Source organism: Coregonus lavaretus (genome assembly GCF_964263955.1).
Source record: "Coregonus lavaretus genome assembly, chromosome: 5".
NCBI lineage: Eukaryota > Metazoa > Chordata > Actinopteri > Salmoniformes > Salmonidae > Coregonus > Coregonus lavaretus.
In genome coordinates, this window is record NC_139992.1 from 46,536,065 (window position 1) to 46,548,358 (window position 12,294).

The following is a 12,294-nucleotide window of genomic DNA, read 5'->3' on the forward strand; positions in this document are numbered from 1 at the left end:
CTCTTACATTAGTGTTTGCTAAAGAATGCGCTCACATGATGCTCCTGGAAATATCACCTACATTTTATGCCTACAACCGCATTTCGAGGGGAAGATAGATTTGGTTTGATATTAGTTTTCTGTCAGTGTGAGAGGTTATGCTGTGCGTTTCAGGTCATGTCATCAACAGAACACAGTCAGCAGCAGCTTTACTTGCACAACTCAATTTGTCAATGTTATCCCACAGCATACATTATAAATGAATTGAACGAAAAGAGAAGTTTCACTGTTGTCATTTCTTTTCTTTTTTCAATTAAACATAGTGTCAAGGATAATAGAAAGAAATTGAACTTCATTACCCAGACTTCCATGTTACAATAGCAATGCCCACGTGTTATTGCTGACCAATCAGAGCAGCGCCAAAAATGTTATCGTTCTGACGTGTGCCTTTACCCATGACAAGAGTTCGGAATCCTTTTTGACTCCCAGGGAAACAAATTTGCTAAACTTTACCTATCAGGTGAAATTAACAACAGGTGGAAAGATGTCAGAGCCCACCAAGCAAGATATTTCCACAATTTTCAAACGACTACGTTCCCTTTCTACGAATAAGGTGAGAGTTGATAAGCGGTGTCTTGATATGCTCTCGTTCTTTAACTAGGAAGTAGCGCTAGCTAGCTTCAGAGCGAGGGGAAAAATGACACGTCGCACTGTTTTGCTGGGCAAGGGAAGATGCGTCGTAACAAATGCACATGGAAAAGCTTTGAACCACGTATGCCCATTGCATGTCCTCCTGCCAAAGGAGATTTTTGCAGTGTTTAAGAAATTATTTGTTAACGTGCGCAGTTTAAATAGAACGATATATAGGACATCCTGGACAGCCACGCCGAGCCAGCTGTCATGTGGCATGATGACAGTTGGATCAAAGATGGTACTTTAGGAACTCTGGTTGGACAGTCTATTTCATTACCGTCAGTGTATTTATTCTAAATTATAGATAGCTGGTAAATGTTGACTCATGGACACCACAAAGACCTCACACCGACGTAAACAATACCTTCTGCTCATAAACTGTCGATTCCAGCTGTTTCCGTCTGCTGTTTAGGCCTACATTAAACGCGACGATGTTGCAACCGCAAGCATCGAAAAGCTGTTTTGGAAACATTGTTTACACTATATTGCAACATGTGTAACTAGTTAGCTTAAATCTACTTTTGGTTAATGTTGGCGTTCTCTTAATATGCGGACAAGTAGAGGCAATTAAAAAAAAAACGATTTGTTTAGACAAGAAAGGAATAGTAGTATAAAATAAATAAATATATATACATACATACATCCATGCATACATACAGTATGAGGTCAATATTTTGCACTTCAGACCTCCACGCTACTGGGTTGCTTCATTGTTAGTGTTTTGCTATCTATTTGGCATGTGCTCATATTAACTTGCTTATCAATGTCCCCATAGACTTATCACTGCATAAAGGGGACAGCGAACACCTTGTCTGTATTCAAGTCACATGTTGCTTAACTTCTTTTCTATTACAGGCGTGCTTTGACTGTTCAGCTAAGAATCCTAGTTGGGCCAGTATCACCTATGGAGTGTTTCTCTGTATAGACTGCTCAGGAACACACAGGTCATTAGGAGTGCACCTGTCATTCATCAGGTAAGGAGCAATGAATTAAAAACAACATTTGTCGCCTACCCCATAGGCACTTGTCAGCACTGGATGGGTCTAATGTTTAACTGCTATATTACTTAGACCTATCCTGTTCTTTCAGATCTACACTAGTGGGTAGGTGCTAGCGGTTGTTTCTGGACAGGGCCATTGGCTTCATACAACATGCAGTTTAGACACATTATGGCCCGATGGAGTGTTCAGAACCAGAACCATGTACTGTTTGTTTCAGGTCTACTGAGTTGGACTCTAACTGGTCCTGGTACCAGGTGCGATGCATGCAGGTGGGCGGCAACGCCAGCGCGGTGAGTAAAGCCATCCACGGTGGGCACTGACTGGTGGGCAGCCACATCCCAACCTGCTGTGTTGTTAAGCGCTCAGAGGGTTGTACTAGTAGTTCTGTTTCTGACTGCATGAGTGAGCATTATTTCTATGAGACCTGTATGATGTATGCAATACTATTATAACGCCTTTGTATTACAGACAATGTATAATTCAAACCATTCCCCCCCCCCCCCCCCCGTCTCTCAGAATGCCTTCTTTGCCCAGCAAGGCTGCACGTCCAATGCCGCCAACACCAAGTACAACAGCCGAGCCGCTGCGCTATACCGCGAGAAGATCAAGATCTCGGCCACGCAGGCCACAAGGCGCTTCGGCACTGAGGTACCACACACATCCATCCAGACGTTCCACTGGGCAAAAATGGATTTAGTCAATATTGGTTACTTGTTATACTGTCTTTAACAACATAATCGTGTCGCATCAACATGGCTGAATGAATGATTGTGTACATAGGTCCTTATAGATGCCAATGAATCCTCTGTTTTGTTTCCCTGCAGTTGTGGCTGGACAGCCAGGCCCCACTCTCTCCAACATCTCCCGTCAATAAGGAGGAGGATTTCTTCAGTATGCACACACAGGTGTGTGTGTGTGCACGTCCCTAAGTGTGTGTGTGACTGTTAGACTGTTAATACTTATTTGTTTGAAATTGTACAAGGTTATGAGTGTGTGCATGTTGTTTACATGGTCTTGTTCTTGGCTTGCGTATTTTAGCAGGCATTCCCTGATGATCGTAGCTCCGCCCAGCCTAATATAACAAGCTCAGCCCAGATGAATCTAAGCCCCGCCCCAGTAGAGGAACCATCTACAAAAGAAACCGAGAGAGACAAAAACGGTGCACCTCTACGTCAATATTTACACTAGAAACACACACACACACTTGCATCTGTGTGTCCATGTCGTCTATGCCCTAAACTCTTTCTGTCTTCAGGTAATACAGAGGGTCCCAGTGTTGACGTGCTAAGTGTGTCTCCTAAAGAATCCTTAGGTAAGAGGACCAAGAGCTTATGCCCTAGAACCTTAAGAGATACTCAACTAGAACCTTAAGCGTTAGGAGGACATTAAATATCTGAGCCTGGGTCAGTAGCTCTTAGCAGTTTCTATAAACTGTATTTCTAATGCCCGCTGTTCCTTCTCCCTTAGAGTCCTCCTCTCTTCTCAAGAAGAAACCAGCAGGGGCCAAGAAAACCGTATGTACTCTATGGTAGTGGACTAGGGAGGTAATGTTCCTCCCCTGTACCTATGTGTGTTGTGCTCTTGAATGTGATTAAGAGTGAATTTGGTGATGCTTAACTTGCATTGGGCTATGTGTGTGTGTGTGTGTGTGTGTGTGTGTGTGTGTGTGTGGGGGGGGGGTGCTTTAGTGTGAATGGACTGTATACATCTCTTATGGATGTTTGTCAGTAGATTAGTAGGCACGTATTCACGTCTGTGTCCTGTGTTTTGTCTCAGTTGGGCGCTAAGAAAGGTGGTCTTGGGGGTAAGAAGGTGAGCAAACAGAGTTTCTGTGACCTGGAGAAGAAAGCACAGGCAGTCGACAAAATCAATGAGAGAGATACAGCACCCACCACCAAGAACAGCCCCCAACCAGCAGGGGAATCCATGTGAGTCTCGCTCTCTCGCTCTCTCTCTCTCGCTCTCTCTCGCTCTCTCTCTCTGTGTCTCCAATTTCAATTAAAATGGGCTTTATTGGCCTGAGAAATGTATAGTAAACATTACACACACAAGTCTCTCTCAAACTCTCTCTCTCGCTTTCTCCAGTGGTGCCTCCATGAGACTGGCCTATAAGGATCTGGAGGAGCAGCAGAGGAGTAACAGAGAGAAGATGAAGGGGATGGGGGAGAAGAAGAAGGAACAGGCTGAGAGACTGGGCATGGGCTTTGGCAGCAGGAGGTGGGGGGATTGAATTGATGGTGGTGGCGGGGATGATAAGAGGATTAGTTTATTTATAAACACACTTTTTACAGATGGCCTATGTAGCATAGTTTTAAAGGGGTACTTTACATTGCAGGGGATAAGTCACTCACCCCTAACTTTTTGGGCATGCGACCCCATTTTGCAAACCCACCATGTAAAAAAATGTTATGTAGTCATCAGCCAATGTTAACTTTTTTAGTTTGCGCTATGACAGTCTTAGAAGTCAGTCAGACAGTATTTTTGGCAGTATTTCAATCTGAAGACTATGGTTTGAAGTGACTGAAATGCATCAGAAGGTTATTGGGACGTTCAGGTGATCATCAGGCAATAATGTTGTATGGTCTTCTGTGTAGAAAGGAACATCATCATTGATGTTCTTTTTCCCCCAGTCTGATGTAGTGCCTGGTCTTGTCCACTCAGTTCTAATGGCTAGTAAAGGGAAACAGTACGTGTTCCTGGGAGTCTTATCTTTCAGTGACTCGGTTTAATTAATTTTATTTTTTATTTAACCTTTATTTAACTAGGCAAGTTAGTTAAGAACAAATTCTTATTTACAATGACGGCCTACACTGGCCAAACCCGGACGACGCTGGGCCAATTGTGCGCCGCCCTATGGGACTCCCAATCACGGCCAGTTGTGATACAGCCTGGAATTTAAGCAGGGGGTCTGTAGTGACGCCTCAAGCACCGAGATGCAGTGCCTTAGACCGCTGCGCCACTCGGGAGCCCAATCCCAGTCATAATATTTTGTAGTTTAAACGGTTCAAAAGATAGACACACATTCGTAAGAAGAAAACAGGAACCACTCTGTTTATTACAACCACATCTAGCGGCTACCAGAGGTTACTGACAAAACCCTGGTTCAATGAACCAAGTCGAATTTTCTCTCGCGACCCCATTTTCAAATCAGGTGACCCCCACATGTGGTCATGACCCCTAGTTTGGGAAACACTGATCTAAAATAATTACTTTGTTTTTTTTATTTAACCTTTATTTAACCAGGTAAGCCAGTTGAGAACAAGTTCTCATTTACAACTGCGACCTGGCCAAGATAAAGCAAAGCAGTGCGATTAAAAACAACAACACAGAGTTACATATGGGGTAAAACAAAACATAAAGTCAAAAATACAACATAAAATATATATACAGTGTGTGCAAATGTAGCAAGTTATGGAGGTAAGGTAATAAATAGGCTATAGTGCAAAATAATTACAATTAGTATTAACACTTTTACTATTAACACTGGGAGTTATTGGGAGTGAAACATGTTGTAACCATTGGAGATATTGTGGTAACAAATACTATGATGATTATTTGACTCCATTGTGTCCCTCCCTCCCTCCCCCTCTATCTCCCTCTAGTGGAGTGTCACACTCTGTGCTGTCAGACATGCACACCATCCAGCAGGAGAGCCCAGTGGGGTCCAAGCAGCCCACTAAGAGCCGGAGGTACACAGAGAAGGATGAAGAGGAGACCGACGAAGGCTCCTTCACATCCAGGTGACCACACCACCTACAAACTCCGGCCACGTTCCAATACTTTAGCAATAGATCATTCCTTCTGTCATTCCTTCTTGGAAGTAATCACTAATATGGCTAGCCTGGTCTCAGATATTTGTGTTGTCTTGTAATGGGAGTTGGAAAGACATCACAAAAAGATCTGGGACCAGGCTATGATCTGGCAGGATTTGACTCGCCCAAAAAACGAAATCAGTTACAATCTAGACTGAGCTCTCTTTTCCATATGAACCCCTTCAGGATGTCGATGACCAGTTCAATGACCAAGTTTGATGACCCGACAGAATCCTCTGACAAGTTCTTCTCCAATTGGAACGAGACTGGGGAGTCTGGCTGGAGGAAAGAGAGCAAGGAGCCAGACTTCTACCTGAGCACCAAGAGTTCTTCACAGGACGACAGGTACTATATAACTGTTTGATTTCCAGGGATGAAAATACAGAGATGCATATGAAAAAGTAACTTTTTATTTTGGCCGGATAAGTCCCCTGAGCCACTATTTAATTGTTTTTTTATATTTCAAGTTTCTCACTGCAGTTGTTCACTGAATGCACCCTCCCTCTCTCTCTCTCTCTCTCTCTCTCTCTCTCTCTCTCTCTCTCTCTCACACACACAGGACTGCAGCCCGGCGGAAAGCAGACCCAGTCCCTGTATCGGACTCAGGCGAAGCCCGCAAGAAGTTTGGGGATGTCAAGGCCATCTCCTCTGACATGTACTTTGGCAAGCAGGACGACTCTGAGGTAGGCACACTGTCACGGGACACACAAATAAAAAAAATACTTACAAAAAAGTGTAATTGTAATGTGAAATTATTTGAATATATATATCTGTTGTACTAATGTTCCTATCTTTTGACCAATTTAACTGCCAGTATCAAATGTCTGCCAGTGTTGACTGTTATGGTTAAAGTTTAACGCTAGTCTGTGACATTCCTACAAGCCTCTCAGGCTGGTGTTTACAGTTCATTCGATGTTGTGGGATTCATATAGAAGGTATTTTTCAGAGAAGGCTGCTTCTGTTCTGGCTGTGTCTCCCTGTTGCAACTTTGCTTTTTGATTGATATTATCTACAACTACTGTCCTTTTTATCTACCTGAAAATCCCTGTTACAGTAAAACCCCTATGTGTAATAGTATGTTCATTGTTTAGTATTAGATATGTAATTTGTAGTATAAAGTATTAATGTGGTTGTTTCCATGCAGTACGAGGCGAAGACTCGCCTGGAGAGGTTCTCTGGGAGCAACTCCATCAGCTCAGCTGACCTGTTTGATGACCCAAAGAAACAGACTGGTAGGGAAGCCAACAAGTGTACACTTTGTAGCGGTATTGTTAGAGGGTAAAGATAAATATGTTTGTTTGGGCGCCAGGCAGGTATTAACCCTGCCCAAAGGAAAAGGGTAGGATAGATGGAGTATTGCTACCAGACACACATCAGCAGAAGAGACTGCCTAGAGTGTAGCCTGTTGGCCAGATAGCCAGTGGACAGAAAGGAGAAGTTACACACGTTACAGCACAGGGGGAACCCAACCAATAATACCTCATACAAGAATAATGACAGAGCAATTTAAAGGCCACTTCTTAGAAACAATTAAGAAAGAACCCAGTCATCAATCTTAGAGAATTTGCAATATTCTGTATTAAGTCCCGGTGGAGGAGTGAGCTGGGGGTATGAATGGGTGTGGGCGGGGTGTTCATAGACAAAACAAAGGCCTTAAAATGTCCAAAAATCTTCTTGGCCAAATGTCAATAGTCCCACACAAAATCAATACAGTTCAAACAACAAACTCTCAAGCAACCTCACTTTAACTAAAATGTCAACCCCAATACATCCGGCCATAATAGTCCAGCGACACTGAACATCAAAAGGAGCGCAGTGGGGGGAAAAATAGTATTCTGCAGTGGAAAGCACTGGAGCGATAGAGGGGAAATGTGTGTGAGAGGGGGGAGGGGGGGGGACGGGGGGGGTCTTAGCTGTTGATTTCAGGCTTGCAGTTGCACTGTCTGTTGGTTTGTTTTTCAAAGCTTAGCAACAATGTTGCTACTAATCCATGCGGTTAATGACATGCGCGGCCCCAAAAGATTACAACCACGACCTAGAGCGGTAACACCGCCGATCGACTTAAACGCTTTACAAACTAAGCACGCTGAAAATAAACAAGACTTCTGCAGAGTTGCACACACTATCAAACTGCCGCGCCAACCGAGAGCCGGAAGAGCTATCTTTATTTCCTTCTGACGCGCTCTTAAAGTGGCAGCGCACGGTGAAGGCTCCGTGCAGGATTTCGCCACAACTTAACCATTCATATAATCACACTTTCAAGTGTACATTTTAACCATTCCTATCACTCAATCAAGTGAACACCAGGGCTCGTATTCACAAAGCATCTCAGAGTAGGAGTGCGGATCTAAGATCAGTTTAGCCTTTAAGATCATAATGAATTAGACAGGAGACCTGATCCTAGATCAGCACTCCTAGTCTGAAAGGCTTTATGAATCCAGGCCCTGCATGTGTACACCATTTATCCATCAGAAGAACAATTATTATAAAGCAACTGCCACCACCACTGATGTTACTAACCACCTCTCTCCGGTCCCCATGCAGCCAGCTCATATCGTCTGACCAACATCCTGCCCAGTGCTCCAGACATGTCCCAGCTGAAGCTGGGAGTCCGCTCTGCGGCTGGGAGGCTGTCGGTCATGGCCAGTGGAGTAGTCACGTCCATTCAGGTTTGTGGTTCAGATGGCCCTGTTGGTTGGAGCTTGGTTCTAGCAGCAGATTGACTCCCACATGAGCCACATACTGAAGTGAATGTGTTATTGTGACTTTAAGGCAATTTCAACAAAGACTTGCCCTTTTTATATTATCAATTTTCCAATTGGAAATCCAGTTTCTTTATGTAATTACTATGTAAGTGCAGAGTAACAACAATATCAGTGACTATTTGGTAAATGTTAAAGGCATGCTAGATACAACATACTGGTTACCAAAGTACATTGTATACAAGGGAATCTTTATTTAAAGGTTACCTGATTATGCAGCGTCAACACTCCTCAAACAACTGGTACAGTGTAAGCGGTAGGTTCTTACCTGTTGTATCTTCTTTGTTTCAGGACCACTACAGTACGTGAGTCCTGTGTTAGGACACACAATCTCTTAGGTCCCCTGGGTATTGGAGTCGGTAAACATCCTGACGAGCGATGGACACATACCAAGTTCATATATATAAAAAAAAATATGTATGTGCGTGTGTATATAGCAGCTATTTGAATAAAAACGACATTATCTACATTGGAGTTATGTCGAAACAACGTCCTCTATGAGGTAGATGTATGAAGAAAATGCTTTTCATTTCATTACGAAGAACACTTATTTCCGCAGCTTATTATTTAATTTGTCTCCAGGCCTTTGGTTTTGATTATTTAAAGATGTTTATATCAGTGGTATCCAAAATACATTTTTTGTTATTATACATTATGGTTGTAATTGAGGGTGACTTAGGTTTTGTGTTCCTTTTCTGCTGTGCAATTGTTATTGAATCATATTCCATCTTGGTCACCTTGGTTTTTATGTAGCTATTTGCAATGAAGGTATGTTCTGGTAGCGTGACAGCTAGTTTTTTTCTACATGCAGTATATAAATCATTTAGTTAATTAATCTGATGGGTATTGTTTTAATTACCTGCCAAATGCAGAGAGATGTTGCCATGTAGGATACATGTCTTAAATTTTAGGGTGCCATCAAACCAAAATGCCTGCAACGCGTTTTGCATGTGCCGATTCAGGGTTGTCAACTGAATTTGTGTTTTGGGGGGGGGGGGGTGAAGTGGAGAACCATTGTTAGGTTTTACATTGGATGACAGATCCCTAGTCAGGATGGGGTGCAACAAAAAATGTCCCCATCTCATCTGTTGGACATGGTAGTGTAAATCCGCCATTTCAGTAACTTGTATCCACCTGTACACTGCTCTCTGAAAAAAGGTGTCTGCTGTGGTTTTGAAGCATTGGTTGCATTGGTTTGAAAGTGCCCTTAGACTTAGAAGTGTACTTACGTCTATCACTCACTTAGGTCACTTGACTGAAGGACCAAATACTCACAGGGATTTCTTTGTGTTGTCATTGTGTAACATATAATGTTGTGTGTGTGTGTGTAGACACACTGTGGTAGGATACGGTCCTATACAGTGTAGCGTGATCTGGTCTGCCTCTCAGCAGCCAACATATTCTCCATACTACTCTTGGCTATCAGTTCAGATGAATGAAAGGAGTAGTATCTTAATGTACTGTCCCAATACTCTCAAAGGCTGCGTTTAGACAGGCAGCGCAATTCTGATCTTTCTTTTTTTCTTTCACTCATTTTTATTTAGACCAATCAAATCTGAAAAAGATCTAATGTGAAAAGATCTGTGTAAAAAAAGATCAGAATTGGGCTGCCTGTCTAAACGCAGCCAAATAACCTGTTCTATTTTCTGTGACTACATTCCTCTATGAGAGGAACACAGGACACCCATCCAATAATTTCACCCTTCTGTGGCTGTGAAGGAAAGGAGACAAGGAAAGGAACTCATGCAAGAGAAATGGGACGTGGCCCTCTATGTGATCAAGGACCCATTGGCTGCCCTTGCAAGGGCCTGACTCATGTCAACAACAGTTGCACTATGTTTTTAGTGAAGGGTAACCTCTAACCCTTTGCTGAGCAGATTCATTGTAAATTACCTCTGAACTGTACCTTGCAGAGAATATTTTGGGTGGTTAGAGTATATTTTACACACTGGGTATATGTGGGTTATATTTTGGGGGTTTATGTATGGTGTGGTTTTGTTCTTTTGAGTTGATTGGCTAGAAGTCTAACTGGACGTTGCTGGAGGTATTTGTGGCTACCTAGTACCACCTACCTAACTCCTTGACCATTTTATGCACCATATTTTTCTCATTTTGATCCTTACTAATTCCAACTCTGAGTTGAGATTCAACACTGAAGTCAAATATATTTAATTAAGATGTAACGTTACCCATTTGAATCTGGATTTTGTATAGTGTGTAATTCAGTGACCAACCAGGGCTTTTGTTCAATCTCTTCTACTGTAATCCAAAGAATTAGGATACATGTGCATATGCCCTAAAAATGTAAATTATGGGAAGATCTAGTTACTTTTTGGGTATTTTTATTAGAACCTGCAAGTTTTTTTAAAAAATGTTGCTTGAAAGTACATTTATAGTATAGCGCCTGAAGCTCTGCATCTGATTTCGAATCTCTTTGTTTACCAACAAATACATCTATAGACATGAGCTCTTTAGAAATCCATTCAATTTGTGTAATCAAGGTGTGTATCATTTTTAGCTGCTGTGTATAAGAAACTTTGCTTTAGAATAAAAAATATACTGGACTTGCATGTCCCTAGTGGCAGATTTAGCATTAGGAAACTCAGGCAGTTGCCTGGGGCCTCACATCATCAGGGGCCTTGTGAACTTTTCATAATTTGTTTAATAATACATCATTCCTGTTGTCTTGCCTTCCTCCTCCGTTCGTGAGTAACCTCCAATTTAGCGGTAGGGACAAACTGAGCGTTTTCAGTTTTTATCCTGCGAATTTGGCTCTAGCTTTTGTACATTTGCGGTTATAAACTATTATTATTATGCCTGAAAGCCAAGACTCTCAGGAACACGTACATGTTTTCTGTTTCGCTCTACAACGCTCACAAGCCGCGCAGGACACGTTAGAAGGGACGGTGACAAAACCGCAATTGAAAACAATGCAGATATTTTTGTTCTACACACAATTATTACCTGATTATCTTCCCTGATGTTTTCCTGAACTTTCCAATACCTCTCTGATGTATTTCACTCACATGATGCAAATGCAAATTGTTACACATTTCCCATATTCAAGTAATTTGACATTTTCTTATTAGCCTTATGAACATATCAATTTGGTTGCATTTGTATATGTTCTACATTAGTGCCGGTCCTACCAATAAGCAGCATGAGCGGCTGCTTAGGGTCTCGCATCCGCTAGGGAGCTCTCCACCAAAAAAAATATAATTTAGGAACTCAGTCGGGTCTCAACTTACTGTTAGGAGTTAGAATAGTAAAATACACAAGGTGCAATTTCAAAATTTGGCAGTGCATCAGCAGGTTTTTTCTTGTTATGTCAGTAGCTGTGTCTGGATTTAGACAAGCAGCCCAATTCTGATCTTTTTTTTACACTACTTGGTCTTTTGACCAATCAGATCAGCTGGAAATATCTGACAGGCAGAATTGAGCTGCCTGCCTAAACACAGCCTGAGAGTCACTCAATACCAGCACATTTTTTTTTATTGCTAGGTAAGTTATTCTGACCAGCTATCTAAAGCTAATAACCAAATCATGGCCGAATTTCCGACCGAGCGCATGGGGCCATTACCTGTAGCAAAATGTGTAAAATTGCAGGAGATTAGCTTTAATAGTACAACATTTTCTCTCCATCCTATAGAAAAATGTGTAAAATTGCAGGAAATTAGCTTTAAAACTGCAACATTTTCTAACATTTTTAAATGTTGACTAGAATGTTAAAAAGGCCATAAAATTACAAAGAAAGATTGGTATTGGTCAATATTGAGCTGGCTCTGAACAGCTCTTCTTTCAGCATAATTGTGTTATGGACATGGGCTGGGACCTCAGACTGGTCTCCCAGTCTAGTCCACCCCTGCATGGCCCTTAGCTATGTGTAAAACTCCCACATTACCTTGCATAAGGGTAGGCTATGCCTTTGTTGCACCATTTAGGATTATTGTAAGGAAAATATAGAAACGCTATTGATAATCAATTATTGATATTGGGCACTTTAAAACTACAGTGCCTTCAGAAAGTATTCACACCCCTTGACCTTTT

The 12,294-nt window shown here is 42.1% G+C and overlaps 1 protein-coding gene across 3 annotated transcripts; it reads left to right on the forward strand.

Annotated features, from left to right (window-relative positions):
* The first annotated feature begins 395 nt into the window (after positions 1-395).
* LOC311129860 (ADP-ribosylation factor GTPase-activating protein 3-like) lies at positions 396-8,714 on the forward strand. 3 transcript variants are annotated; one of them, XM_084162366.1, is made up of 16 exons: positions 396-592; positions 1,528-1,646; positions 1,891-1,963; positions 2,190-2,321; positions 2,498-2,578; positions 2,712-2,832; positions 2,938-2,985; positions 3,141-3,187; positions 3,450-3,601; positions 3,759-3,890; positions 5,276-5,413; positions 5,672-5,830; positions 6,045-6,168; positions 6,630-6,717; positions 8,030-8,154; positions 8,539-8,714. In XM_084162366.1, the coding sequence occupies exons 1-16, from the start codon at positions 524-526 to the stop codon at positions 8,554-8,556; spliced, it is 1,626 nt and encodes a 541-aa protein (XP_084018492.1). In that variant the 5' UTR covers positions 396-523; the 3' UTR covers positions 8,557-8,714. The 3 variants fall into 3 exon arrangements, with proteins under 3 accessions (XP_084018492.1, XP_084018494.1, XP_084018493.1); XM_084162368.1 differs by having other exon boundaries at positions 419-592; positions 2,929-2,985; XM_084162367.1 differs by lacking the exon at positions 396-592 and adding an exon at positions 738-910 and having other exon boundaries at positions 2,929-2,985.
* Positions 8,715-12,294: the final 3,580 nt, after the last annotated feature.

Bases quoted from the DNA above. Each gene is read 5' to 3' on its own strand.
- LOC311129860 (XM_084162368.1), top strand. From the start codon at position 524: ATGTCAGAGCCCACCAAGCAAGATATTTCCACAATTTTCAAACGACTA. The intron at 2,986-3,140 runs GTAAGAGGACCA...CTTCTCCCTTAG, and splicing joins GTCTCCTAAAGAATCCTTAG to AGTCCTCCTCTCTTCTCAAG. The intron at 6,169-6,629 runs GTAGGCACACTG...GTTTCCATGCAG, and splicing joins GCAAGCAGGACGACTCTGAG to TACGAGGCGAAGACTCGCCT.